The sequence below is a fragment of the Salminus brasiliensis genome, chromosome 4, assembly GCF_030463535.1.
Source record: "Salminus brasiliensis chromosome 4, fSalBra1.hap2, whole genome shotgun sequence".
In the NCBI taxonomy this organism is placed as follows: Eukaryota; Metazoa; Chordata; class Actinopteri; order Characiformes; family Bryconidae; genus Salminus; species Salminus brasiliensis.
The window spans coordinates 48,215,924-48,243,062 of NC_132881.1; the positions used below are offsets into that span (position 1 = coordinate 48,215,924).

At 45.7% G+C, this 27,139-nt stretch overlaps 1 protein-coding gene across 1 annotated transcript in view; it reads right to left on the reverse strand.

The window, feature by feature from the left end:
* Window positions 1-5,583: 5,583 nt before the first annotated feature.
* The window catches only part of stox2a (storkhead box 2a), a 50,092-nt gene continuing 28,536 nt past the window's right edge, over window positions 5,584-27,139 (reverse strand). The window contains 5 exon segments of the mRNA XM_072678588.1: window positions 5,584-6,830; window positions 11,071-13,603; window positions 24,037-24,058; window positions 24,060-24,164; window positions 24,167-24,192. Coding sequence (XP_072534689.1) covers window positions 6,629-6,830; window positions 11,071-13,603; window positions 24,037-24,058; window positions 24,060-24,164; window positions 24,167-24,192 — 2,888 coding nt within the window. The 3' untranslated portion in view covers window positions 5,584-6,628.

Genomic DNA, 27,139 nt, shown 5'->3' on the forward strand with positions numbered 1-27,139 from the left:
AAATCATGACTAAAATGGAGATGATTTTTGTTCCAACAGTGAAGAATTGTTTCTTGTACACTAATATATCAGCACTGTCACACAAAAACCTCATATCTTCCAAATATCATTTACTTTATTTATTCATTTTATTTATTAATTTATTTCAAATTTTCCCTATTTTTTCTACTCAATCTAGAAGGCCAATAGCCCAATCCTCCACTTATGTGAACCCCCCCCATCACTAGCAATATGCCCAACACTGGAGTGAATGGTGCATTCACTCTGCATCCGCTGATGCAGCATCGCTAGGTAGCATCTGCGCCAGGTAGCATCACGCTCGGAGGAAAGCACAGCTCCCCAGCTGCAATACAACAGCTAACCAAGGCCTGTGCTGACCATCATCACAACAGGAGTGATGTGGGGAGGAGGAAATGCCATCAACCCACCCCTGAGAGAGCGAGGCCAGTTGTGCTCTCTTTGCCTCCGGCTACTGATGGCAAGCAGCATGGCCTGGGATTCGAACCAGGAAGTCCAGGACGATTTCATATTCGAAGTCATATTGGAGCATTTCTATTGGTCCGTTCATCATGGAATTTAATGGCAACTATTATATAACGTGAATGTTGCTGTGTATATTGGTCTGGCTTTATAAAGCTAGACGCCCCCTTCTGGACACATCAGCAGTTTGAGTTTCCTGCTGTTCAGAAAGATCTGCATTCTTTTTATCTTTCCTTTTAAATATCGAACGCCATCCATTTCTGACAGAATATTTAACGTGATTGACGGCTCACCCTCTCCGCAGTGCGGCTCTTCTGCCGTTAGTTTTGCTGTTAAAACACTGCTGTTAGGCCAGGGGTAATACCACTGTGTGAGACAGGGGGTATATGTGTAATGCCTCAGACTATGAGAATACACAGCACCTCAGTCAGACTATGAGAATCACAAGACCACTGTCGCGTGTGTAAACACACACACACTATATGTCCAAATGTTTGTAGACACCCCTTCTAATGAATGCATTCAGCTACTTTAAGTTGCACCAATAGAATGAACCCAGACAACAGAGAACGGCTCCTCCCAGCCCCGCCCATCCTGTCCTGGTCTCAACGCAGAGGGCACCCCATTAGTATCTCTAAAACATCATGGTTCTTTAAAGAGTCAAATGACTCTAAATTAATCATTCACTATAATGATTCATTCATTCTGAATCAGTTACAGATGATTAGGCTGCTAAGTAGCACCCATGGCTGGCACAGCTGTGCAAATGCACACGCACAGCTTGTCTAGCCCCTGTAGAGAAGAAGTACTGCCAATAGAATAGGACTCTCTGGAGCAGATACACTAGATGAACCTATCGACACCATGCTGCCCAATAATGGCAGGCGTGGGCTAGTAGAGGGGTATAAAGCCCCCCAGCGTTGAGCTGTGGAGCAGTGGGAGAACTGTGTTCTCTGGGATGATGGATGGTGGTGCTCTGTCCAGTACTTTTACGATGAGCGGAGGAGTTGGGAATGAGGTAGGATGGTGATTGTCCAAAATCAAAGCCTTTCCTGGACAGTAGAGGCAGTTACTCCAACAGAAGCAGGGTGAACTAGTTTTCATCCCCTTGACTTCAGAAGCAGCAGTGAATGAGCAGGTGTCCCAATACTTTTGTCTATACTGTGTAGCAGATATGTAGGAACAGGGTGGAAGGGGAGGTGGATCCCACTCCATATCCAAATGGGCTGTTGTATATGTTGTAGAAGAAGCAGGTGTGCAGGTGAGGAGATGGGAAGGTTTACATCAACTGAACGTCTTCACAGATCTCAGGCAGATCTCAGATTCCACAAACAGGGTTCGTCATGGAAACGTGGTTCTTCTTAGGGCTCAAAGAACCCTATGTAGCACCTTTATTAATTTGATTTAAGAGAGTATTCAATGCAAATTGTTCCACTGTTATTGTTAGAGCAGTGAAAGGCCCTGATCACACCTGGCATAAACATACGCCTCAGATGATCCGATCTCAAGGGGGCGCTGAACACAGAGCCAGTGACCACATGTGAAGGGATTTCCACTGGAGGAAGAGCCGAGTCGTGTGCTCTGCACCCAAATCATGCATGAGCTGGAGACGAGATGCAGCTGCTATGGATGCTGACTGCTGCTGTGGAGGATAAAACACATGAACAGTCGGATACTGTATGTCCAAATGTTTGTGGACACCCTTCAAATGAATGCATTCAGCTACTTTAGGTTGCACCCATTGCTGATACAAAACACACACACACAGCTTGTATAGTCCCTGTAGAGAAAAAGTACTGCCAATAGAATAAGACTATTGGGAGCAGATAAACTAGATGAACCTATTGGCTCCACGCTGCCTAATAATGCCAGGCGTGGGCTAGTAGAGGGGTGTAAACCCCCCCAACATTGAGCTGTGGAGCAGTGGAAGAACTGTCTTCTCTGGAATGATGGTGGTGGAGCTCCATCCAGTACTTTTAGAGTGGTGATCATCTTTGAACATCCTGACCTCACTAACGCTATTGTTAGTTCTGGTTGAATGCAATGAAATCCTCACAGCAATGCTCCTCCTCCAAAGTCTAATAGAAAGTCTACTTCTCTGGACAGTAGAGACAGTTACTCCAACAAAAGCAGGAGAAACTCTTTTCAATATCCTTGATTTGAGAAGAAATAATGATTGAGCAGGTGTCCAAATACTTTTGTCCATATAGTGTATCTTCATGGCTGTATGACTACAATACGCTCTTACCGCTGAATGCTAAACACACTCTCCCAGACAGAACCCCTGAGATGTGTTGTGTAGCCATGGAAAAACGTTGCTCCAGCGTGGAAAAGCACTTTCGCCATGGCTAACATAGACGTGCTCACAGCGCCATCTTGTGGTAGATCTAAGCAAGTGTCTATTTTTTTCTTCTTCTTAACTTGGATTCCGAACTCCAAACAGGTCTCGCCCTTCTTATGTGTGCTGTGTGTCCTATGGCGTAGTTCTAGGTGTACTGTAGGTGGTACCGCATTACTGTTGAGGGTGCATCGAGCTGCTTTAGCGTTCACACTTCTGATGTCATGTGGTCATCTGAGTGCCTGACCGCCTCCAAAGGTGGCTTGAGTGATTAGATCACAAAGCTTCTCCAAATGCTCCCTACCCCATTCACCATTGATAATCCAATCAGCTAAGATGCATGCTAATGCCAGGTGTGACCAGGGAACCCCTTTTCAGTGCTCTGTAGAAGCCTTTATTGTGGTATCTGCAGCAAGCCTATTGGGCAAATGGTTCACTAACAGATGAAGCTGATTGGCTCTCGTTATTGAAAGGCCGGACTTTCCATAATATAGCCACCATAATGAGGCGTGATTCATATTTTAGTCTCCTCCTTTTATAATGTCAGATGAGGAACCATGGTTACAGAAGGACAGCTTGAGGTGCTTTTCTGCAGTGAAATCAGATCCCAGGGGTGGGCACCGGGAACCAGAGTCCAGCACAGTTTGCGGAGTCCCCTGCTAAACAGAGCAACTCAACCTGGCAATTAACAGGTGAGTTGGATCAGGTGTGCTTGAGCAGGCGAAGCCTTTAGAGTTTAGAGTGAACCCAACCACAGTACAGACATATGCAAAAGTTTTGGCACCCCTGATCAAAATACGTGTTTTGTGATGTTGTGTATATATTCTGTACAGAGACACTTCTGCACATTTTAATACACAATTACTGGTTTTTTTTTCATTGAACATAATGAGATAATGGGAAAAAATAAAATAATAATAATAATAATAAAAAAAAATTAAAATCATTAATATAAAGAAATAAAATAAATGGGAAAAAGATTAATCATATTTTTTGCAAATTTTAAACACATTTTTACAACTGAATTTAACAGATCAGCGCTGCTGTGTGTTGATTTTGTTTTGGCAGAATTTGCAACATTTACATTTTGTGGTTAATAATAATAATAAATTTTATTACTGATTATTTTGAAAATATTGTCATTCTTAAATGTAGATCTATCTATCTATCTATCTATCTGTCTATATATATATATATATATATATATATATATATATATATATATATATTTTTTTTTTTTTTTTTTTTTTTAAGAATCTATTTATTTCATTTTATTTTTTGTCACTGATGGAATAAAACCTGGTATCGTAACTTTTACAGGAGAAGGAAGAAACCTTCTTACCTTTCAGTAGAAGTCAATGTAATATGACAATATTTTCATAGTAATCAGTAATAAAGTTGATTAACCAAAAAATGTAAATGTTGCAAATTCTACGAAAACAAAATCAACACAGCAGCGCTGATCTGTTAAATTCAGTTTTAAAAATGTGTTTAAAATGTGCAAAATATATGATAATATATTCATTTTCCTGTAGAGATTTGTTTACTTATTTACACTCCGAACATCAACAACACAAAAACAAAGAACCACCAAAACCCGGTCATTTCAGTCAGGAGTGCCCAAACGTGCATCCCACTGTCTATCCCGACACCAGGGTGCACTGGAGCAGATCTGCTGATCCTGATACATGAACGTGATGCGAGGCAGAATTTGGAGCCTGGATATTAGCTCAGCTTGTGGAGAAAAGCAACATGTTGTCTTTAATGTAAAGCATCTTTACCAGCTGAAAAGGTTCTTCACACCCACACGTCTCTCTTACTACCACGGTTCCTCTAGGTTCCTCTAAAAGGGGACCTTCTGTGGCGTCACTTTAAGAACCCTTTGTAGCACCTTTTTATTTTTGACAGTGTATGATATGGTTCTTTACCACCAAAATGGTTCCACGTCTGTTAGGAGAAAGGCAAAATGTATATATTATATAAAAATGTACAGAAAATGTGTGGAATGGAGATCCTTTAGCACAGCAGCTCAAACCCCTCTGCTCCTCTGAAATTCAATAAATACATCGGCACATATCAGCTTCAAATATCGGGATACAAATCAGAATATTCGGATAAATATTATTATATATATTTTTTACAGCAGTTATCTGCTGATTCTGATATGGTTCTGATATTATCGTGCACTCCTACTGGAGACACATTTCGATGCAAGGTGTAAACAAGCCCATTCACTGCCGGATTCAGAGCAGTTAGAAAGGTAGAGGTCAGAAAAAGCAACTAAATTCCTGTGCAACTCAACTTAAATAAATAAAGAGACATTTCAAAATATAAAAAAGTCCTAACACAGCAGCAAGGGGGCGTCCCACTGGCATCCCCATTTCCTCTTACCCAATCAGACTCAACCCCATCAGAGACACACAGAGCTTCAGAGCCACAGAACTGACCAGCATGCTTTCGAACTGACAGCGACGTCCACAAAACGGCCCGGTGCTCGCAGCCAGGACCCCCGTTCACCATCTCACCACAGAGGAGTAAACCGGACGTGACCCAGTGACCCTAAGGAGGTCTTAGGCATAAACACCTAAGTCAGTAAACGTAGCTAACCGACGCGTCCGCATCCACAGACGTCTACTTCCCCAAAGCCGTGACCTGGTGAACCGGGTCCTGGGCGGCGCGACCCCGGGTTGACTGATGTTGAGTTTGTTTGTTTTGTTTTCTTCTTTTCCTCCTAATAGAGTAACTATTCATGACCTGAGATTAAATGTCAGATAGAAACTTTAATGAAATAAGTAAATTCAGTAAGTGATGTACAGTCACACACATTACACTTGTATCTGCTTTGCCTTGTCTGGGTTTTAAACAAACCAAAAAACAAACAAAGTAAGAAAAAAACAAACAAACAAACAAACAAACAAACAAAAAAACAACAGTCCTTGTTTTTCCCTAAATGAATCCTTTAATTTCAGAATACGTTTTTTGTCACTTTTTTTTTTAGTAAGTCAATCTAAGCACTAGTTATTTTTTATAAGCATGAAAGTATGACTCCAGTTCTTATTACTTTATCAACAGAGCTAATGCTGTCGTGAAGAATGACTTTATTTTGGGGTTTATTATACAACATTATGAATCATGAATTTTAATGTTGTTCAAATGAGAGAATTTTCTTTTTTATTACCAGGTTTCTTCCGTATGTCATCATCACAATTCTCGATTTACAGCCGCTTTCTTAAAGCCGCGATGCGCATCCGTACGTCAAAGAGTGCAATTCCTAATCCTTCGGCGGGATGATTTCTTTTCCATGACTGAAAAAAAACGACTGTTATTACTGAAAAAATAAAAACCCAAAAAAATTAAAAACCCAAAAGCAAAAACCAAAAAAAAAAGGAAAAAAAGACCAGATATTTCAAGACTATCCTGGGTTTAAGAAAATAACTGTTGATTCAAGGTGGAGAATTTCCTGATTAATCGCTTGTCGAGAGAAATCATGTCGTGATTAATTTCCTTTTTTTGACTTTTTTCCGTTTTTTTCTTCCGTTTTTCTCTTTTTTTGCAGTGACTTGTTTATGCTGTAGGAACAGTCTGTGGAAGCCATTACCTGTGGGTTTTAACAGTCCCCGTGTGGTTTGAGGTGCTTGTCTCAGGGCAGGTTGACATGGGACCCCCCGGCTCTGACACACACCCCCCGTATTTTTTGTTGTTGTTGTTTTTGTTGTTGTTTTGCTTTGTTTTGTTTTTTTCTCTGCAGACTCGCCCGACTCCGCGCCCGTCCGTCCGTCCGCCCGCCTCCCCGCCCAGCTGCAGCCCGTGTCAGACGCTGGTGATGGAGGCGAGGCAGTTGGGAGATTTCTGCAGTTTCTCAGCCTGTGTGGTGGGGGGCTCGGGGATGGTGCGGAAGGTGAAGGGTGGGCCGATGCTGGTGGTGCCCATGTGACCCGGACTCAGAGCGGGGTTCTGCCGCCGGTTACTCTCCACAATACTCGAGGTGTTGGACGCCAGGCTCTCCCGTGTGCTGAGGCGAGAGACAGAAAACAGATAGAGAGGGTGAGAGAGGGAAAAAATTATTAATATTATAAATGCAAATGCAAAAGTTTGGGTACCCCAAAAGATCTGAGCTCTCAGATAACTTTGATTCTTGATCAGCTTGTGATCAAGGGCTGTGGCTTGTTCACAGTCATCAATCGAGATTAAGCCATGCTCATAGGATGGCTAGAACCCCTATTTGACCTCAAAAGGCCTTCAGGCCTCCAGTCCTCAGCGCCAAAAGGAAAGGAATATCTAATCAAGCCTTTTGGAAACAAGTTGGGCAGAAATGATTGGGGTGGTGGTGGTGGGTGTAGTGCTGGTACGAGTGTGTATATATATATATTTTTACACACGTCAGGGTCACTGCCAGCTTGTGGGTCTCCCACCCAAAAATAGTCTCTGTGGTCAGAAATGGACCCCTGATGAAGGTTGGTGTGGCCCAACAGATAACACCCCTACCTGCCACTGAGTTACAACACCATGTGGGAGACTGGGGTCCGGTTCCTGGTCTGGGTGACTATGCTGCGCTACACCAATAAGAGACCTTGGGCAAGACTCCTAACACTACATCAGCCCACCTCTGTAATATGAGTAACCCTGGAAGTCACTCTGGAGAAGAGCGTCAGATAAATGCCATAAGTGTAAATATAAATGAAGGGCTGGAGGATGGTTAACACAAAACTGTGCATCTACCAAACACCAGCAAGGTGGCGCTACAAGGACGTTTGGCGACGTGGCAGTAAGGAGATGATCAAATTCTGACAGCAGTAGTAGTTGTATTCTGTTGCTGGTGTAATAATGGACGACGTGGGGAGAGAGATGCATTTGGGAATGATGTCATAGCTAATTTGATGAGTCATCTGGGTAACAGTGGAAAATCGTGTGTGTGTGCGTGAGTACATGCGAGGAGGCATACATTGGCCTCTCATAAGCTCTCTGAGAGAATTAATTAACATACACAGCTGATCAAAGCCTAAATTAAGACTCAACAACTGTGAGGTAACCCCCTAAAGCATGGGTGTGAGTGCACACTTCAGTTCATAACTACAGAACTGAATCATTCATAGCGTATAATAACTGTTCATAGTAGATACTGAATATTTCATAGTTCCAAGTCATTTCGCAGGAGGTACTGAATAACTCTTAATTCATAGTAGACACTGAATCATTTATAGTATTTACTATAAAACCCACAGTATATACTGAATAAATATAACATAGTGGAATGACTAAGCCATGATAGGTACTGAATAATTCACAATTCACAGAATTATTCAAAATAAACAGTGGAAACAGAATAAATCAGGGGATACTGAATGATTCACAGTAGGTACAAAATAATTTATAGTAGATACTGAACAATAGCAGGTATTGAACAATTCACAATTCACAGAAGATACTGAATAATGTATTACTCAAAAGTAGATACTAAATTCTTAATAGATACTAAAAAGATACTACATATAATGAGAAATCTATAATAGATACCCAATACTTCATAGCAAATACTTCGAGCAGGTATATCATTTATAGTGGATCCTGAATAATTCAGAGTAGATACTAAAAAATATATAGTAAAAACAAAATATGAATAATTCATATTCAATTTAATTCATATTAATTCAATAAATCCATAGTTGATACTGAATAATTCATATTAATTTGTTGTTGCAGATACTGAGTAATTTATCGTGAATATTAAATACTTCAAAGTAGATACTAAATGATCCACAGAGACTGAATAGATGAAAAGATACTGAATATACTGAGAAATCTATAGTATGTACTGAATAATACACAGCAGATACTGAATCATTTTGTGTGGATACTGAATATATTACGGTACATACTAAATAATAGAGACCGAAAATATACTGAGTTGACTAAGAAATCTGTAGTAAGTACTGAATAATTCATATTAATTCATAGTAGCAGATACTGAATAATTTATTGTGGATACTAAATACTTCATGGTACGTACAAAGTAATTAATATATATTGAAAATATACTAAGGAGATTAAGAAATCTCTAGCAAGTACTGAATAATTCATAGAAGATACTGAAAAACCCATAGTTGATACTGAATAATTCATATTAATTTGTAGTAGCAGATACTGAATCATTTATTGTGGATACTGAACACTTCAAAGTAGATACTAAATGATCCATAGAGACTGACAAGATACTAAATATACTGAGAAATCTATAGTAGGTACTGAATAATACATAGTAGATACTGAATTACAAGCAGATACTGAATCATTTATTGTGGATACTGAATATTTCATGGTACATACTAAATAATGAATAGAGACTGAAAATATACTGAGGAGACTAAGAAATCTCTAGTAAGTACTGAAAAATCCATAGTTGATCCTAAATAATTTATACTAATTCATAGTAGCAGATACTGAATAATTTATTGTGGATACTGAATACTTCAAAGTAGATACTAAATGAACCATAGAGACTGAAAAGATACTGAATATACTGCGAAATCTATAATAGGTACTGAATAATTCATAGTAGATAGATTAATAGAGACTGAAAAGATACTGAATATACTGCGAAATCTATAATAGGTACTGAATAATTCATAGTAGATAGATTAATAGAGACTGAAAAGATACTGAATATACTGAGAAATCTATAATAGGTACTGAATGTACTGAAAGTACTGATGCTGAACAAATTACAGTAGATATTGAATAATTCATAGCAAATACTAGATACATAATAATTGATAGTGGATCCTGAACAAGTTATAGTATATATTGAACAATCAAACCAAGTGGGTGTGACTTGAACCAGAAAGCAGTGTGAGGTTCTGGAAGTAATCAATAAACTTGTCAGTACATACATTTCTACAAGCATGCTTATTGGTTCAGTGAGTGACTGCTTAGGTATTGAAATTCAGTATTCACTGACGTAATGCTTCAGTACTGGGTAGCACTAAAGTGATTAATTCAGTACCATAGAAGCGTTGAATTTTGGAAACGGCTGTAAGCAGGACCTCAGGGGGCCACTACCACACTTCCCTCCACCTCCATAAGACACCTGCATCCACTTTTACTGGAGGAACACTGATGAGGTGGCTGAGACACTATAAGCAGGTGAGCTGTAGGCTGATGTCCAGGCCTTCCTGCTCATATGTGAATTCCAGCATCAGTCAGAGAGTGAGGTCACAAGGTCATCACTGCAACTTCAACGCCACAGTCCGAGGGGCTGATCTAGACCTGCGGTGACTCGAACCTGAAGCCTGAAGGTAAGCGCTCGCTCTGTTTTTCCCCGAGTAAAAGACGTCCAGGGAGCTGCTGCATCGTACACACACACACTCACTCAGAGTGAGTCATACACACCCGGGGAGGCTATTTATAGCAGCTGAGGCAAGTCCTCAGCCTCTTGCTCATAAAGAACACACACACACACACACACACACACACACACACACAGCTCAGGACACCCAATCACAGGCTGTCTATGCCAGTTCATGACCTTGTCTATGGTAAGAGGAGAATCCATACTACACACTGCAGCATGTGGACCGATGGGCCCTCCAGGCTTTTTAAGCTACAGTTAAAGGGATAGTTTAGCAAAAATAATGACCCCCCCCCTCCCCCACATTTCCCCACCACCTCACTGCAGCAACCTGGCATCATCTAGACAGCGCCATCCATAGACATGATCCTCAGCTGCTGCAGATTAACCTAGCAATTTTCCGAAAGCTACCTTAGATAGCTCTAAAGCCAACTCTCCATTCCACCTTAAATAGGGCCGCAGGAACTGCTGCGTTATTTAAGGTGGAACGGAAAGAACCACGCTCCTTTCTTTGGTTCTAAACCAGCTCTGAACGGCACTGTCTGAACCGATTAGGAGGCTAGTGCTAATGCTAATGCTAACACACTGAGTGATCAGACTGCAGAGCTGAGGGAGGGCTGAATGGTCAGGGAGGTCGGTCAGACTGGACTGTAAGATATTAAACCAGTGGTTTAAAAAGTTGCTCCTAACAAAGTAGATCAGATTAGAATTTAGTCTAAGATTAGATTAGATTTTAGAAACTGCTGGATCCTACCAGCGTGGATTAGCACATCTTACCCAAGTTGTGAGGTTGTATTATTTACAGAAACACAAAGATCGGATTGCCCAGTGGTCAGCATTAAGAGACTCGGATCGGACACGCCTTGATTGGGACACGCCTATTATTTGGGCCAGTGTGTGAGCTTACCGTGGGGAATTAAAGCCGCTGTCTACAGTCACGCTGCTGCTGTCCATGCTGTCCAGCCGTGCCGAGTGTGCGGACTTCTGGCTGCTGGTGTTCTCGTTCTCCTTAGGGCTCAGCAGAGTCAGGTTGGTCTCGAATTTCCTCTGTAGATCACGCTCCTTCTCTCGTTCCAGCAACCACTGCATGGTGCCGCCCCCAACCCCGCCACCAACCCCGCCACCACCCTCTCCACCCCCAGCTCGTCCCTTTCCTTCCGCCGGCGCTGCCTCCTTGCGGGAAGAATCTTCCACCTCCTCCTCGTCGTCATCGTCCGACACGTTGTAGTAGTCAAACGTGGCTTCCGAGGCAGAGGGGGCACCCTGCTCCGAACCTGTGGGGGCCGGGGCTGAGGCGGGTGACGGGGCAGAGTTAGGCGGCGGTGGTTGGGGCTCGAGGGTGTCAAGCACCTCCGACGATTTCATGTGAGGGGTCTTTCGCAACGTGCCCGATTTTGAGTAGCCACTGTCCACATAACTCATAGTCAAAACATTGTGTGGTGGCTTGAACAAAGTGTCCTTACTGAAAATCTCTTTCCGCTTATCCACCACCAATCCACTGCCACCAGTGCCCACACTGCCCCCTCCCCCACCCCCTGGGTCGGCGTTGTGTTGATGCTGTATCAAACGTCCATTGGACATGGGCTCTGGCGTCTGGCTGGGTGTGGGTTTACCCGAGCCGTTGTGGCCCTTAGTGGAGGTGTCCTCTTTGTAGTCCATAGGGTGCGGGGAGGTGAGGTGCGGCGTCTGCCGGTCAGCCGGTGATCCCTTACGGATCCCGTCTGATGGCGTTAAAGTGTCGTGATCGGATTTGCCCAGCGGCAACGGGGCGGTTAAGATTGTTTCGTTCGACGTATTGCACTGGAAGTAGTCGTCCGCAAGTGGCTTGGGCGACAGGGCCTTCAAATCGCTGTAGGCCGGCAAACTGTCCCTGCTCTTGTTCCGCTCCAGAGGGGTGTCCAGGCTCATCTTGCCCATATCAGGCACAGACATCTCAGAGTTGAACTTAGCAGCGGAGAACATGATGCGCGAGTAGTGCGATGCTTTCTGCGAGGAGGCTCGGAGCGTCCCGTCATCGGTATAGTATCGACTCCGATGGTCCGGACTGCGGTCGTAGTCCTCTGGAGTGCCTAGAGTTGAGCTTCCGCCTCCCAGTGGGCCCTTGGAGTTGTCCATGGATCTCGACCTCTCCTTGGCCTTGTCTGGCCGCTCAGTGCGAGACTTGCGGTCCTGCGTGTGGCTGTGGCTCCGGTGCACCCTGGAATGCGAGGTACCACGTGAAGGCTCTGGGAAGGGCATTTCCGTCCGTCTCTTTGCAAGCTCCCCCGACACGTCCCATTCCGGTGTAACAGGGAAATATGACTCTGCGATATTGGGGTTGCTGTGGACAAGGTAAGCAGCACCACTCCTGCGCTCCACTGTGTACATTCCCTCCCTAGGAGAGCGCACCAGAGAGTGACTGAAGAAGCGGTAGTCCCTCTCCAGGCCCACCGCAGCAGCCAGGTCCAGGTTAGAACCCTCGGACGGGTCTCCACGAGAGGTTTGGCGGGTCTTGCTGTGGGATCGTGATTTGCCATGCGGGACGCGGCGGTGACCCCGGCTCCGGCGGCTGCGGGCACTGCTGTGCTGCGCAGACGAGCTTGCCTTGCAACGCTGAGCACGTTCCTCCTCCAGCCGCTTCATCACGGCCGTGTGCCGCGCCACGTTCTCCACCGTCAGGTCTGGGTTGATCCGCCGGATGATCTCCATCTCCACCTCGCGGGGGATAGCCGTGGAAGAGGGTGTGTCCTCGTCCCGAAGAGGCCACTCTTCTGGCGGAAACTGGGCGGAGAAGGTGGCCAACTGCTTCGTCTTGTCTTTCCTGAAGCTGAGTCGGAAAAGCTTCAGCCCGAACTTCTTGGATTGCCTCTCGCTGCTGCCCCCGGCGCTCCCCTCTTTCTTCTTGGTCAGAGTGTCTGTCTTGTAAGAGAAGGAAGGGTTGCTCCTGTTCTTGTCTGGATCGGGTGGGTGTTGTGTGGTGGGTGGAGGGGGTGGGGGCTGAGGGTATGAGGGGGGATCTCCTTTGGGCTCCTTGGGGGACTTCCTCTGAAGAGTAGTGTGATTGCTTGGCACCTCGTCACGGTACGAGTTGTACGAGTCGCAGTGGTTCTTGTGGTTTAGCCTTTCCCGCACGCAACCGGATGTAGAGGGGGTGATGGTGCCAGACTGGGGTGACGTACACTGCTGCTGCTGCTGCTGCTGCTGTGTCTGTTGCTGCTGCTGCTGTTGCTGCTGTTGTTGCTGTTGCTGCTGCTGCTGTTGTTGTTGCGACTGCTGCTGGCGGTCCGGGTGCCGATCGTCCAGGTGGTACCATTTGCTGTTGGTGCGGATGAGGGAGGGGGTGATGAAGTAGGTCTGGGGCGTGACAATGCAGTAGCCCTCAGGCGTGGGGTAGATCTTCCGCTCCCGAACCAGCATGTTGAGCGTGTGCCGCAGGATCTCCGGACTCGGTGTGGGTACACCTGAGGGGAGGAAGGTGGAGAAGAACGATCAGGTCACACAAATCCTCCATGATCACGTTCCAGAACGTCTACTTACTTCTACATAACCTCTAGAAAAGAGGCGACCGACAGTGTCCGTGATTCATTTTGCTAAATTAGAAATTGACCCATCATTTACTGCTAATTATGTATTTTGCTTCTGAGTAATAACTGCGTTTCTAAAACACTGAGCAGAAAAGGAAGAATAAAAATGAGAAAAAAAAGAAGGATTAGAGGGTTCATGCTGAGGTTAGCGTTCTTCAGCGTAGGTTTGGTGTTACCAAAGGCATTCGTGTTGCCAGAAGCAGGATTAACCAAGAGTAGGTGTAATTAAACAAACAACCACCGAAGGCCAATCAAAAGCAGCGCTTCTCTTGCTGATATCCACAACCACCAGGACATCCACCAATCAGAGTGGACGAAGCATTACCTCATCTTTCATCATTGGGTCTGTAAGCCCCTCAATCTGATAATGGCTCTAAAACTGGCACTGCTAGTCTGACTAAATTGGTCCTCCCTCATAAGATTAGCTCACACGAGTGACAGTGAGCGCCGCCGAAGCGCCTGCGAAGCCCCCTTCTCAGCGGTTCAGCTGCTGCCCGTGGTATGATAAGTTATAAGGGTTTAAATGGACCAGAGCTCTGAGCTAAAACTGCAGACAACCCTGTTACCAGGTCATCGCCCAGGATGACGACTGTCTGAGAGAGACTGTCCGGGGTGGGGGAAGTGTGTGTGTGTGTGTGTGTGTGTGTGTGGGCGGGGGGGCGCATAGCAAACACTGTAAAGAAATAAAAGTATTGGGACACCTGCTCATTTATTGTTTCTTCCAAAATCAAAGGTGTTTCAAGAGTTTTGACTTGTCCAGGGAAGATTTTTTTACTGGATTGCTGTGAGGATTTGATTGCAGTGGTGAGGTCACCACTAATGCTGGCAAGGTCGCCGCCATGGCAGTATTGGCATTATTTCTCTACAGAGACTGGTTAAGCTGTTTGTGCATTTGCTGAATGCATATATTAGAAGGGGTGTCCACAAACATTTGGACATACAGTGTATGGTAACATTAATAAACTCTTATCACTTTTACTTCCATTAAGACTCACACTGCTTCTAGTGAAGGATCTACAGGTTCAGATATTTTATTTGATGGTTCTTTTAGGACCAAAAGTGGTGATGATAATAATATAAGAGGTCATAACAACAACAACAACAACAATAATAATAATAATAATAATAATAATAATAATAATAATAATCAGTATTTATATAGCACCTTTCATACAATGCAGCTCATAGATAACATACAAGGAAAATTTATTTCAGAAAATAAATCATTTTAAAAAATGGTAAACATTAAAACCATTGAAATAATTCAACTGAATAAATAACATGGAATAAGGTAAAAATAGAAGCCACAATGAAACATAATACATAATAAAAATGCAAAAAATAAAATGAATATAACACTATGGAGAAGCTGGGGTAGATGGATAAGTTTAAAGCTGCTTTTTTAAAATGCTGACTGGATGCTTGTCTCATGTCTTCTGGGAGGGAATTCCAAAGTTTAAGGGTGTCCAAACTAAATACTGCCTCACCTCTTCTTTTATGTTTTGTTCGTGGAACAGAGAGCCAGCCTGACCAGCCTCATTAAAGAACACCTCTCCACCTTCTCAAAATATCCTAACCAGTAAAATCCCCTCAAATGTAGAATTAATATCTAATATTTCTCATTTTGAGATATTTGATATTGTAGTAATATGAGATTCACTTTTTTCTTTTTTTCTTATTTTTTTATTTCCTACTTTTTTATTTACAGATATAGAAACTTTACTAGTTTCAAACTTTACATTTCAAAGTGCAACAGTGTATGTATAGTGTAAGGTAACATGTATTTTTAATTTCATATATATTCTGTATTTTTTGTTTTGTGTATGTTCTATATTTATATAATATATATAATTTCATATGTATAGTTTGTATTTTTTATTGTGTATATATTCTGCCTTTTCATTTAATATATAGTTTGTAGTCATTTATTGGTATACATTCTGTATTTTATATTTTCTATATATTCTAAATTTTGTATATATATTATATTAATTTCATGTGTATATTTTGTCATTTGTATTTTGTAACTTTAGATATATTCTGTATTTATTTTGTATATATTCAGATTTTTTTATTTTATATATATTCTTGATTTTCATTTGATATATATTTGATATTTCTAATTTTATGTATATATTTTGGGAATTTGTATTTTGTATATATTCTGCATTTTTTATTTTACATATATTCTGCATTTTTGATGTTATATATATTCTGTATAATATTTTGTACTATATTTACTTTACTTACTATATTTTGTATATCGTAATTTGTATATATTTTGTATATATTGTGTATTTTATATATATTTCAAATATATTTTATGTTTTTTTAAATTTTGTATATAATTTTTTTCAGATATATATTCTGTATTTATTGTGTATTTGCTACTGTGAGGGACAACGCACTTAAAGTCTCTCACTTAATGCGAAGTGACAATAAACCTGATTTAGATTTAATTTGTTTTGATGTTCTTACAGCAACGTAAACATTAGGAATAAATTTAGGAACGGTTCACTTGCTAAGAAATCATTTTTGCCAGTGACTCTCTGGCAGGTCCGTGGATGCGGTCACTGCCGTCCCTGTACTCGTTAGCGCCGTGGATGAGTCTTTAACTAGCGTTCAAAAAGTCTGCACAGCAACCAAACAAGGCCTGAAGTCTGCAGACACGTGACTCCCACAGACTAGACCGGGCGCCACAGGGTACACCGTGTCCTCTCCTCACTCTGGTCCTTATGTTACCTCAATCAGCTTTACTACACACACATACACACACATATGCTCGCACACCGTTGAAACAAGCATGGATAAAGCAGAAGATAAGCTGTAACTAGTCTGGGTTAAGTGTTGCTTGCCATTACATCATACCCCGGCAGTTGCCATAACAACATGACGCAACCATGGAGACTCGGCTCTTTTTCTCTGCTTTTTTGTCGCCTCCCTCCTCCTTTGTGAGGAGGAATCACGGCGCTCCTCGCAGTCCAGTCTGCACAATGTGTGCTCTGATTGGTCCGTTCCCGTGAGCCGAGCTGTGCATTCTGCATGCTTATTGGCTGAGTCTCTGCCAGGGTGGTGAATCCTTTTCCACACATGGTCGTAACGCTACAGGCCAGCCATGCTGATCTTACTGTCCAGAGGGCAAAGGGACTAATACTCACTCTAATAAACTAATAGACTTACTACACCACTCCGACACGGACATCCCAGCGGCCTAGGATGGTTAACACGGGGGGACGGGGGGCTCCTGAAGGGCTCTGAGGTTAGAAATGCACAAAAACACACAGAGTACATCTCCAAAAGTTTGTGGACACCCCTTCTAATGAATGCATTCTTAGCTACTTTAGGTTGCACCCATTGCTGACACACACACAGCTCGCCAATAGAATAGGACTCTCTGAACCTATCGGCACCATGCTGCTTAATAATGCCAGGCGTGGGCTAGAGGGGTATAAAGCCCCCCAGCATTAAGAAGCTGTGGAGCAGTGGAAGAGCTGTGTTCTCTAGAATGATGGATGGTGGTGCTCCATCCAACTTCTGGAACGAATTGGGGATGAGGTGATCATTCAACATCTTGAGTCCTCACTAATGCTCTTCTTGCTGAATGCAATCAAATCCTCACAGCAATTCTCCTCCAAAACCTAGCTGAAAGCCTTCTTCTCTGGACAGTAGAGACAGTTACTCCAACAAAAGCAGGATCAGCTCTTTTTAATAACCTTTATTTCAGAAGAAACAACGCACAAGCAGGCGTCCCAATACTTTTGTCCATAAATATTTATTGGTAACAATCTAAAACTGCTTATCCTTTAACCTCACGAACCCAGTGGAGCTTTGCAGGAACCAGGAGTTCAACATCAAGACATTGACCAAACGGACTCCAGGCTTTCCTTCAGCTGAGAAGGAGCTTGATGATGAAGATGAAGATGAGGAAGCCACTGACTGTGAATGAAGCAGTACTTCACACAACCAGCAGATGGCAACATATAAAATTTACCACGTCTGCAAAGCAGGATTTAGCAGTTAGCCTGCTAATCTAGGCCTAAAACCGAGCCCGTCCATACATTAGAACAACGGCCTAGAACCATATAGACGCTTAAATGGTTCTCTGACTGGTTACTTTGATCTTTTTGTACAAAGCAAAGCACCAAAAAGGGTTCCACCATTGTTACTAATCAAAGAACCTGTTTGTAGAACCCTTTTTGCTGGGAGTGGGACATTCCTATTGGACGATCCTCGACTCTATTAAGGGAAAACACTGAATTTCTCTTGATTTGACAACATACTTTTAAAAATGCCGCTTGTCCTGCTTAGCTCAGTGCTATTTTCATACCCATCCATATACAGTCATGGCCATAAGTATCTGGACAGAGGCTAAAAGAGAAACTTTTTAATGACCTTTTATGAAACTGTCCATTATTTTAGTGATCTAGAAGATCCCTGTTGCTCATAATCTCATTTAATAATGAGTTTTTACAGTTTATTAAATTAGTATTGTGATAAAACACCTTAATCCAAACCATGATATTAAAAGATGACCTGTAGTAAAGGTAAGCAAGATAAAAATTTAAAGGACGAGACCAAGGTAGAACAACCTTCTGGGATGCCAAGCAAATGTCCTCACCAGCTCTGACCAGCGAGACCCACTATGGACAGCTCTGGGTCATTTGGGGTCATTTGGGGTCAATTGGGGTAGGGGTTTAGGTATAGTCTTAGCAAAAAGGGTTCGAAGAGTAACAACAGTGGAACCCTTTTCAGAGCCATCTTACACATCATCATAGCCAGTCAAAGCTCATGCCATGGTTCTGACCCATTGTGTTGACTGAGGAACCTATAGAACGAGGAACCGCGGCTGTCTTCACATTTTCCTTATAAAGCCTCTTCCCAAACATTTTTAGAACTTCAGCAGCTGGAGAAAAAAGACAGTCATTACAATAACCACAGCATTAAAATAAGAAATAAAATTAGATACAATATATGGACAAAAGTATTGGGACGCCTGCTCATTCACTCATTCAGTTTTTTGTCACGGAAATCAAGGGTATTAAAAGAGCTGATCCTGCTTCTGTTGGAGTAACTATCTCTACGGTCCAGAGAAGAAGACTTTCTACTAGATTTTGGAGGAGGCTTGCTGTGAGACTTTGATTGCACTCAGCGACAAGAGTGTTAGAGAGGTCAGGATCGATCATCCCCAACTCATCCCAAAAGTACTGGATGGAGCTCCACCACCACCATCATTCCAGAGAACACAGTTCTTCCACTGCTCCACAGCTCCTCAATGCTGGGGGGCTTTATACCCCTCTAGCCACGGTGCCAATAGGTTCATGATGTTCATCTGCTCCAAAGAGTAATATATGATCATTTAATTCCTTTTTAATAATTCAGAAGGTCAAAAGGTCAAATAATCACTTCAGTAAAGTAAAGATTTAACGGTTGAGGCTTTAAAGGGTTAAAGTCGTGTGGTCAGAGAACGGGGAAGCTCTGACTAAAGGTTATGGCCTGTTTAACAGCTATCGAGAAAATTATATGCGTGTATTTAGTCAGCAAAGCCCCCCTCCTGCCCTCCCCGGTTCTAATGGGATATTGACAGAGCCGTGGTGAAGCTCCTATGATGCAGTCATCACACACTGTTTCTCCACCTCAGCAAAATCCAGAGCTCACAGCGCCTCACACTGCACAAGGTTACACAGGAGAGACATTAACGTCTACCTGCAAGCACTGACCACTTCTGATCAATATTTAATTGTAGAAAACGCCCTTTCATCACCTTCAGACGCCTCCCCCCGACTTACACCAGCAGCCGGAGTAAGCCTATAGAGACGTATAGTCGGACATCAATCATGCAGCAAACAGAATTATGGGTAATGCTCTTCTATAAAAACTAACAACTTTCTATGAAGCGACGACTGAATATCGCCCATAACATTAAAACCACTGGCGGATTAACACTGAACAACACTGATGATCTGGGTCCAGTGGGTCCTGTCAGGCAGCGGGCGAACAGTCAGTTCTTGAAGATGATGAAGGTGATGAAGGTGATGAGACAGGAAAAATGGACAAGTGTAAGAATCTGAGACACTTCGACAAGAAGAACCAAACTGTGATGTTCTAGATCTTGACTGGGTCAGAACATCTCCAGAACATCAGCAAGCAGGTCTTGCAGAGGTCAGTACCTACCAAAAGTGCTCCAAGGAAGGACAACTGGCAAACCTGTGGACACCCAAGGTTCACTGATGCTCTTGGAGGTCCCACCGCTCAACTTACAGGACTTACAGGATCTGCTGCTAATGTCTCAAGGTGTCCAGATACCACAGGACACCTTCAGAGGTCTCACGGCGTCCATGCCTTTACAGTCCATACTCATAAGTATTGGTGCAGACGTCTAAGCCTTGGCCATCCGCAGCTAGGAGTCTCGAAGAGCGTGACTGGCCTTGCTCTCTATGGGTGGGCAGGATGATGTAGCTGACGGATCTGCTGATTGGCTCCTTATATGCGTCACCTTTGTGCCACAAGATCTGGGGACTGTATCTTTTACTGTATCCTCGTCCAACACCGCTACCGCTGCATTAGCACGGCCCAGCTAACAGGCTCGTCCAACACCGCTACCGCTGGCATTAGCACGACCCAGCTAACAGGCTCGTCCAACACCGCTACCTCTGCATTAGCACGGCCCAGCTAACAGGCTCGTCCAACACCGCTACCTCTGCATTAGCACGGCCCAGCTAACAGGCTCGTCCAACACCGCTACCTCTGCATTAGCACGGCCCCAGCTAACAGGCTGTCCAACACCGCTACCTCTGCATTAGCACGACCCAGCTAACAGGCTCGTCCAACACCGCTACCTCTGCATTAGCACGGCCCAGCTAACAGGCTTGTCCAACACCGCTACCTCTGCATTAGCACGGCCCAGCTAACAGGCTCCTCCAACACCGCTACCGCTGCATTAGCACGGCCCAGCTAACAGGCTCGTCCAACACCGCTACCGCTGCATTAGCACGGCCCAGCTAACAGGCTCCGTCCAACACCGCTACCTCTGCATTAGCACGGCCCAGCTAACAGGCTCCTCCAACACCGCTACCTCTGCATTAGCACGACCCCAGCTAACAGGCTCGTCCAACACCGCTACCTCTGCATTAGCACGCCCAGCTAACAGGCTCGTCCAACACCGCTACCGCTGGCAAGCTAGTCAACGCGGAGCGGCCCAGCTAACAGGCTCGTCCAACACCGCTACCGCTGCATTAGCACGGCCCAGCTAACAGGCTCCTCCAACACCGCTACCTCTGCATTAGCACGGCCCAGCTAACAGGCTCGTCCAACACCGCTACCGCTGCATTAGCACGGCCCAGCTAACAGGCTCGTCCAACACCGCTACCGCTGCATTAGCACGGCCCAGCTAACAGGCTCCTCCAACACCGCTACCTCTGCATTAGCACGGGCCCAGCTAACAGGCTCGTCCAACACCGCTACCTCTGCATTAGCACGACCCAGCTAACAGCTCGTCCAACACCGCTACTACTGCATTAGCACGGCCCAGCTAACAGGCTCGTCCAACACCGCTACCTCTGCATTAGCACGGCCCAGCTAACAGGCTCGTCCAACACCGCTACCTCTGCATTAGCACGACCCAGCTAACAGGCTCCTCCAACACCGCTACCGCTGCATTAGCACGACCCAGCTAACAGGCTCGTCCAACACCGCTACCTCTGCATTAGCACGACCCAAGCTAACAGGCTCCTCCAACACCGCTACCGCTGCATTAGCACGACCCAGCTAACAGGCTCGTCCAACACCGCTACCTCTGCATTAGCACGACCCAGCTAACAGGGCTCCTCCAACACCGCTACCGCTGCATTAGCACGACCCCAGCTAACAGGCTCGTCCAACACCGCTACCTCTGCCATTAGCACGACCCAGCTAACAGGCTCGTCCAACACCGCTACCGCTGCATTAGCACGGCCCAGCTAACAGGCTCGTCCAACACCGCTACCTCTGCATTAGCACGGCCCAGCTAACAGGCTCGTCCAACACCGCTACCGCTGCATTAGCACGGCCCAGCTAACAGGCTCGTCCAACACCGCTACCGCTGCATTAGCACCGTCCCAGCTAACAGGCTCGTCCAACACCGCTACCTCTGCATTAGCTCGACCCAGCTAACAGGCTCGTCCAACACCGCTACCGCTGCATTAGCACGGCCCAGCTAACAGGCTCCTCCAACACCGCTACCGCTGCATTAGCACGACCCAGCTAACAGGCTCGTCCAACACCGCTACCTCTGCATTATAGCACGCACCCAGCTAACAGGCTCGTCCAACACCGCTACCGCTGCATTAGCACGACCCAGCTAACAGGCTCGTCCAACACCGCTACCTCTGCATTAGCACGGCCAGCTAACAGGCTCGTCCAACACCGCTACCTCTGCATTAGCACGACCCAGCTAACAGGCTCGTCCAACACCGCTACCGCTGCATTAGCACGGCCCAGCTAACAGGCTCCTCCAACACCGCTACTGCTGCATTAGCACGGCCCAGCTAACAGGCTCGTCCAACACCGCTACCTCTGCATTAGCACGACCCCAGCTAACAGGCTCGTCCAACACCGCTACCTCTGCATTAGCACGACCCAGCTAACAGGCTCCTCCAACACCGCTACCTCTGCATTAGCACGGGCCCAGCTAACAGGCTCGTCCAACACCGCTACCCTCTGTATTAGCACGACCCAGCTAACAGGCTCGTCAACACCGCTACCGCTGCATTAGCACGACCCAGCTAACAGGCTCGTCCAACACCGCTACCTCTGCATTAGCACGACCCAGCTAACAGGCTCCTCCAACACCGCTACCTCTGCATTAGCACGGGCCCCAGCTAACAGGCTCGTCCAACACCGCTACCTCTGTATTAGCACGACCCAGCTAACAGGCTCGTCCAACACCGCTACCGCTGCATTAGCACGACCCAGCTAACAGGCTCCTCCAACACCGCTACCTCTGCATTAGCACGAACCCAGCTAACAGGCTCGTCCAACACCGCTACCGCTGCATTAGCACGGCCCAGCTAACAGGCTCGTCCAACACCACTACCTCTGCATTAGGCACGGCCCAGCTAACAGGCTCGTCCCAACACCGCTACCTCTGCATTAGCACGGCCCAGCTAACAGGCTCGTCCAACACCGCTACTCTGCATTAGCACGGCCCAGCTAACAGGCTCGTTCCAACACCACTACCTCTGCATTAGCACGGCCCAGCTAACAGGCTCGTCCAACACCGCTACCTCTGCATTAGCACGGCCCAGCTAACAGGCTCGTCCAAACACGCTACCTCTGCATTAGCACGGCCCAGCTAACAGCTCGTCCAACACCGCTACCTCTGCATTAGCACGACCCAGCTAACAGGCTCGTCCAACACCGCTACCTCTGCATTAGCACGGCCAGCTAACAGGCTCCTCCAACACCGCTACCTCTGCATTAGCACGACCCAGCTAACAGGCTCCTCCAACACCGCTACCTCTGCATTAGCACGGCCCAGCTAACAGGCTCCTCCAACACCGCTACCTCTGCATTAGCACGGCCCAGCTAACAGGCTCCTCCAACACTGCTACCTCTGCATTAGCACGGCCCAGCTAACAGGCTCGTCCAACACCGCTACCTCTGCATTAGCACGGCCCAGCTAACAGGCTCGTCCAACACCGCTACCTCTGCATTAGCACGGCCCCAGCTAACAGGCTCGTCCAACACCGCTACCTCTGCATTAGCACGGCCCAGCTAACAGGCTCCTCCAACACCGCTACCTCTGCATTAGGATAAGTATGAGCATCCCACCGCCTCCCACTTTCCATCCAGACTGGGTCTAAAAACACAGTGATGTCATTTCCCAGCCTGCCAATTCTGCCCACTCCGCACGTCCCACAGTGCTACATGATGGACAGCACCAGGATGACATCATCCAGCTACAAAACCCTCGTCAGCAAAATATTGATTATGGATTTGTGCTGGGGTTGTTATTCCTGAAAAGCCGCAGCAGCAGCAGCAGCAGCAGCGTCGGCCAGCGCAGTGAATCGCTGTAGCACCAGCTTCGGTCGGGCCGAGGAGCGTTACGGCCCCTCTGAACACGTCTGGAGGGAGGCGCAAATATGTGCTCTTCAACACTGAAAAGAGCCAAACTGTGTCCGACAGAGGGCCCAGACTTCCAACCTAACCCAACACAGGGACAGAGAGGCCCTGAGAGCCCCCTGTAAGGTTTATGTGGGTAAAGACATCTATATATATATATATATGCATTCATGTGTGTGTGTGTGTGTGTGTGTGTGTGTGTGTGTGTTTACCTGGGAAGCAGGTGGTGAGGTGCCTCCATCAGGGGCGTCCTGTGTGACGGCTTGCGGGCGGAGTTCATGGCCGAAATCGCCAAACACAGAATCTCTCCCAGCGGAATAAACTGAGACTGGCTGATTGGGACGACATGCTGATGGGAGACACATCACCTACAGACAGAGACAGAGAGAGAGAGAGAGAGAGAGAGAGAGCAGAGAGAGACACAGAGAGCAGAGAAGAGAGAAGAGAGAGAGAGAGAGAGAAAGAGAGAGAGAGACAGAGAGAGAAGAGAGACAGAGAGAGAGAGAGAGAGCACAGAGAGAGAGAGAGAGAGAGAGAGAGAGAAAGAGAGAGAGAGACAGAGAGAGAGAGAGACACAGAGAGAGAGAGAGAGACACAGAGAGAGAGAGAGACACAGAGAGAGAGAGAGAGAGAGAGAGAGACACAGAGAGAGAGAGAGAGAGAGAGAGAGAGACACAGAGCGAGAGAGAGAGAGAGAGAGAGAGAGGTTTATTTCAGCTGTTATGAGACAGAGAAATGATGTAATAGACTGTGTTGATTTTATTATCTGAACTGAGCTGCTCTGATCAATTAAGTCCCCGTGTGGATTCACATTAGGGGTGTCTGAAAATATCGATACATCAAAGTATTGCGATATCATGTTCTGTAATACTGTATCGATTCTCAAAAAACCCTGTATTGATTCTTACTGAATAGTTTACATGTAAAGATTGGTGTCAGACAGTGGTTCATTTAGTGTTGTGTTTAAACCCTGACCACTAGGGGCAGCACTGTACTATGTCTTCAGATCCCACTGTTCTGATCAATCACTTTACCTCATTAAAAAATCACAGTCTATCCTTCTTGCTTAACCTTTCTGCACTCTGCTCTGAGCTCAGCACTCGGCCCCTGACCCCGCTCTGTAACGTTACGTGGTCTGACAGACACTCGGTGGACGCTGAGCTGCTCTCTGTGAGCTGTTTCCTCCTAAACTCTTCCACTGTTCAATAATAACACCACTCACAGCTGATGGAGGAAGATCTAGGAGGAAGGTCTAAATTTCACCAGCTGACTTGTTGTTGTTGGTGCAGCGGTGTCTCCTATTACATACAGAACCACGCTGGAGTTCAGTGAGCTCTTCAGAACCTCCGTTCTTTCACTGATGAGTGGAAGAAAGGCAGACTGCAGGACTAGAGGCTGGATTTTATACACCTGTAGTGGCAACAGACCTGAATTCAATGATTAAGAGGTGTGTCCTCCAATACTTTTGTCAAATAATAATGTATGTCTATGATTGGATATGTGTGGTTGGTTTTGACCTTAGACAGATGAGTTCAGCATATTTAGCTATAGTGCACATGTCAATACCACCCCCCCCCCCCCACACACACACACACACACACACACCGCCCCTTCCCCCCCACCCTATAAAAACGAAACACTCATATTAGATTTCTACAGAAACATAGAGGGCAGTAAAAGTCGGCCCACTAGTATTAAATCAAGCGCTGGGCTTTATAGCTTTAAAGAGATCAGTGTAATATGTATCAGAGCAGGCAAGCTGCGGTCCAGAACACCTAAGTGATCCGGCAGAGCAGATAATGGTTAGATGGGATTAGCCACACACACACACACACACACACACACACACACACACACACACACACAGTTAGCTCATAGCACAGAGCATTGTTATGGAACTGATCATATCCGTGTGTTGTGTGTGTGTGTGTGTGTGACAGAGAGAGAGACCCCAGAGGGCCGAGGTTAAGGACAGGAGAAAAGTTAAGGCTATGTTTTTTTTTTTTTTGGACCTGCTTTAACTTGGGGGCACACTGGGTGGTCCCGTGGACTAAGGCGCTGTCACTGTGATCAGAGGATCGCTGGTTCCTATCCCGATCACGCTGCTAGCCATCGGCAGGGTGAGTAGATGGAGCTATCACCCCCCCCCCCCCCCCCCATTGGTTGGTTGGTTGCCTAGTGACGTCGCATCAGCAGCAGTTAAAAAAACAGGCGTTTCAGAGGGGGCGTGTCTGGTCTCGCCCTCACTAGTGTTGGGGGGCGTTGCGTGTGATGACGGGGGAGGGGGGGTAACTGGCGATCTAAATTAGTGATCTTTAACTTGATGATCCGGAAAGTAAAAATCCACCTCAGGATTTTGTACCAACTGCGTGGAAGGCCCTGCAGCAGCTCCGGGAGCGTGCTCCAGTTCCAGTTAAAGCCGCAGAGTCTCTGCTACACGTATTTTGCAGCAGTGGCCTGTCACTGTAAGATTATCGCTGCTTAAGAATTGTATAAAATCTCATGAAATGACAATTATGGGGACTTTTACTTTCACACGGCGGATACAGGAAGTGCGGACGTGATGAGGCACAGAACAGCAGCAGTGGCTGAGCTCTGCAGCTCCAGCTATAAGACTTTGTAGAAGTGCCTCGTTCAGAAGGAACCGATAAGAATCCACCCGATTTAACACGTCTGTATTCTCTCTGCTGTGATAATGTACATGTCTAACGTCGCTATAGCTCGTCACATTAAACCTTAAGCTGGCCGTTAGTCAGAGCTTTTTACACTGCTGTCGTCACAAAGCAGCTTTACATAAATAGTGATTAATAAAATACAGAGACAAAGAAGAAATAACGTAAGACATGATGGATCAAAGACCCCCAGTGAGCCCCAACAGCGACAGTGCAAGGAGAACCTCCTTCAGAGCTGGAGGAAGAAACCTTGGGAGGACCAAGACTCACAAGGGGGATCCGACCCGTCCTCCTCTGATCAGAAACTATTTATTAATTATTGATAAAAATGACTTTGGTGGTTTTTAACATGGTCATTAAACAGGTAGCAGTGGTAGGCGGGTGAGCCGCTGGTCTGCTATGGGTGGTGGTGGGTGGGGGGACTGATGGCCGGACTGGTAGGTGGCAGCTGGTCTGACGCAGGTAGAGGGGGACCCTCAGCGGGCAGTCTTCCAGCAGGTCGTGCCGGGTGGCCATTTACTCTGAGAAGGTAAAAAGAGAGGGCCAGGCTGGCCAGGAGAGGCGTTAGCTGGCCAGGAGCTTGACTGCGCGCCACGGTACCAGCAAACGAAGCAGTAAGGGATGGACATTTACAGGTACGTTA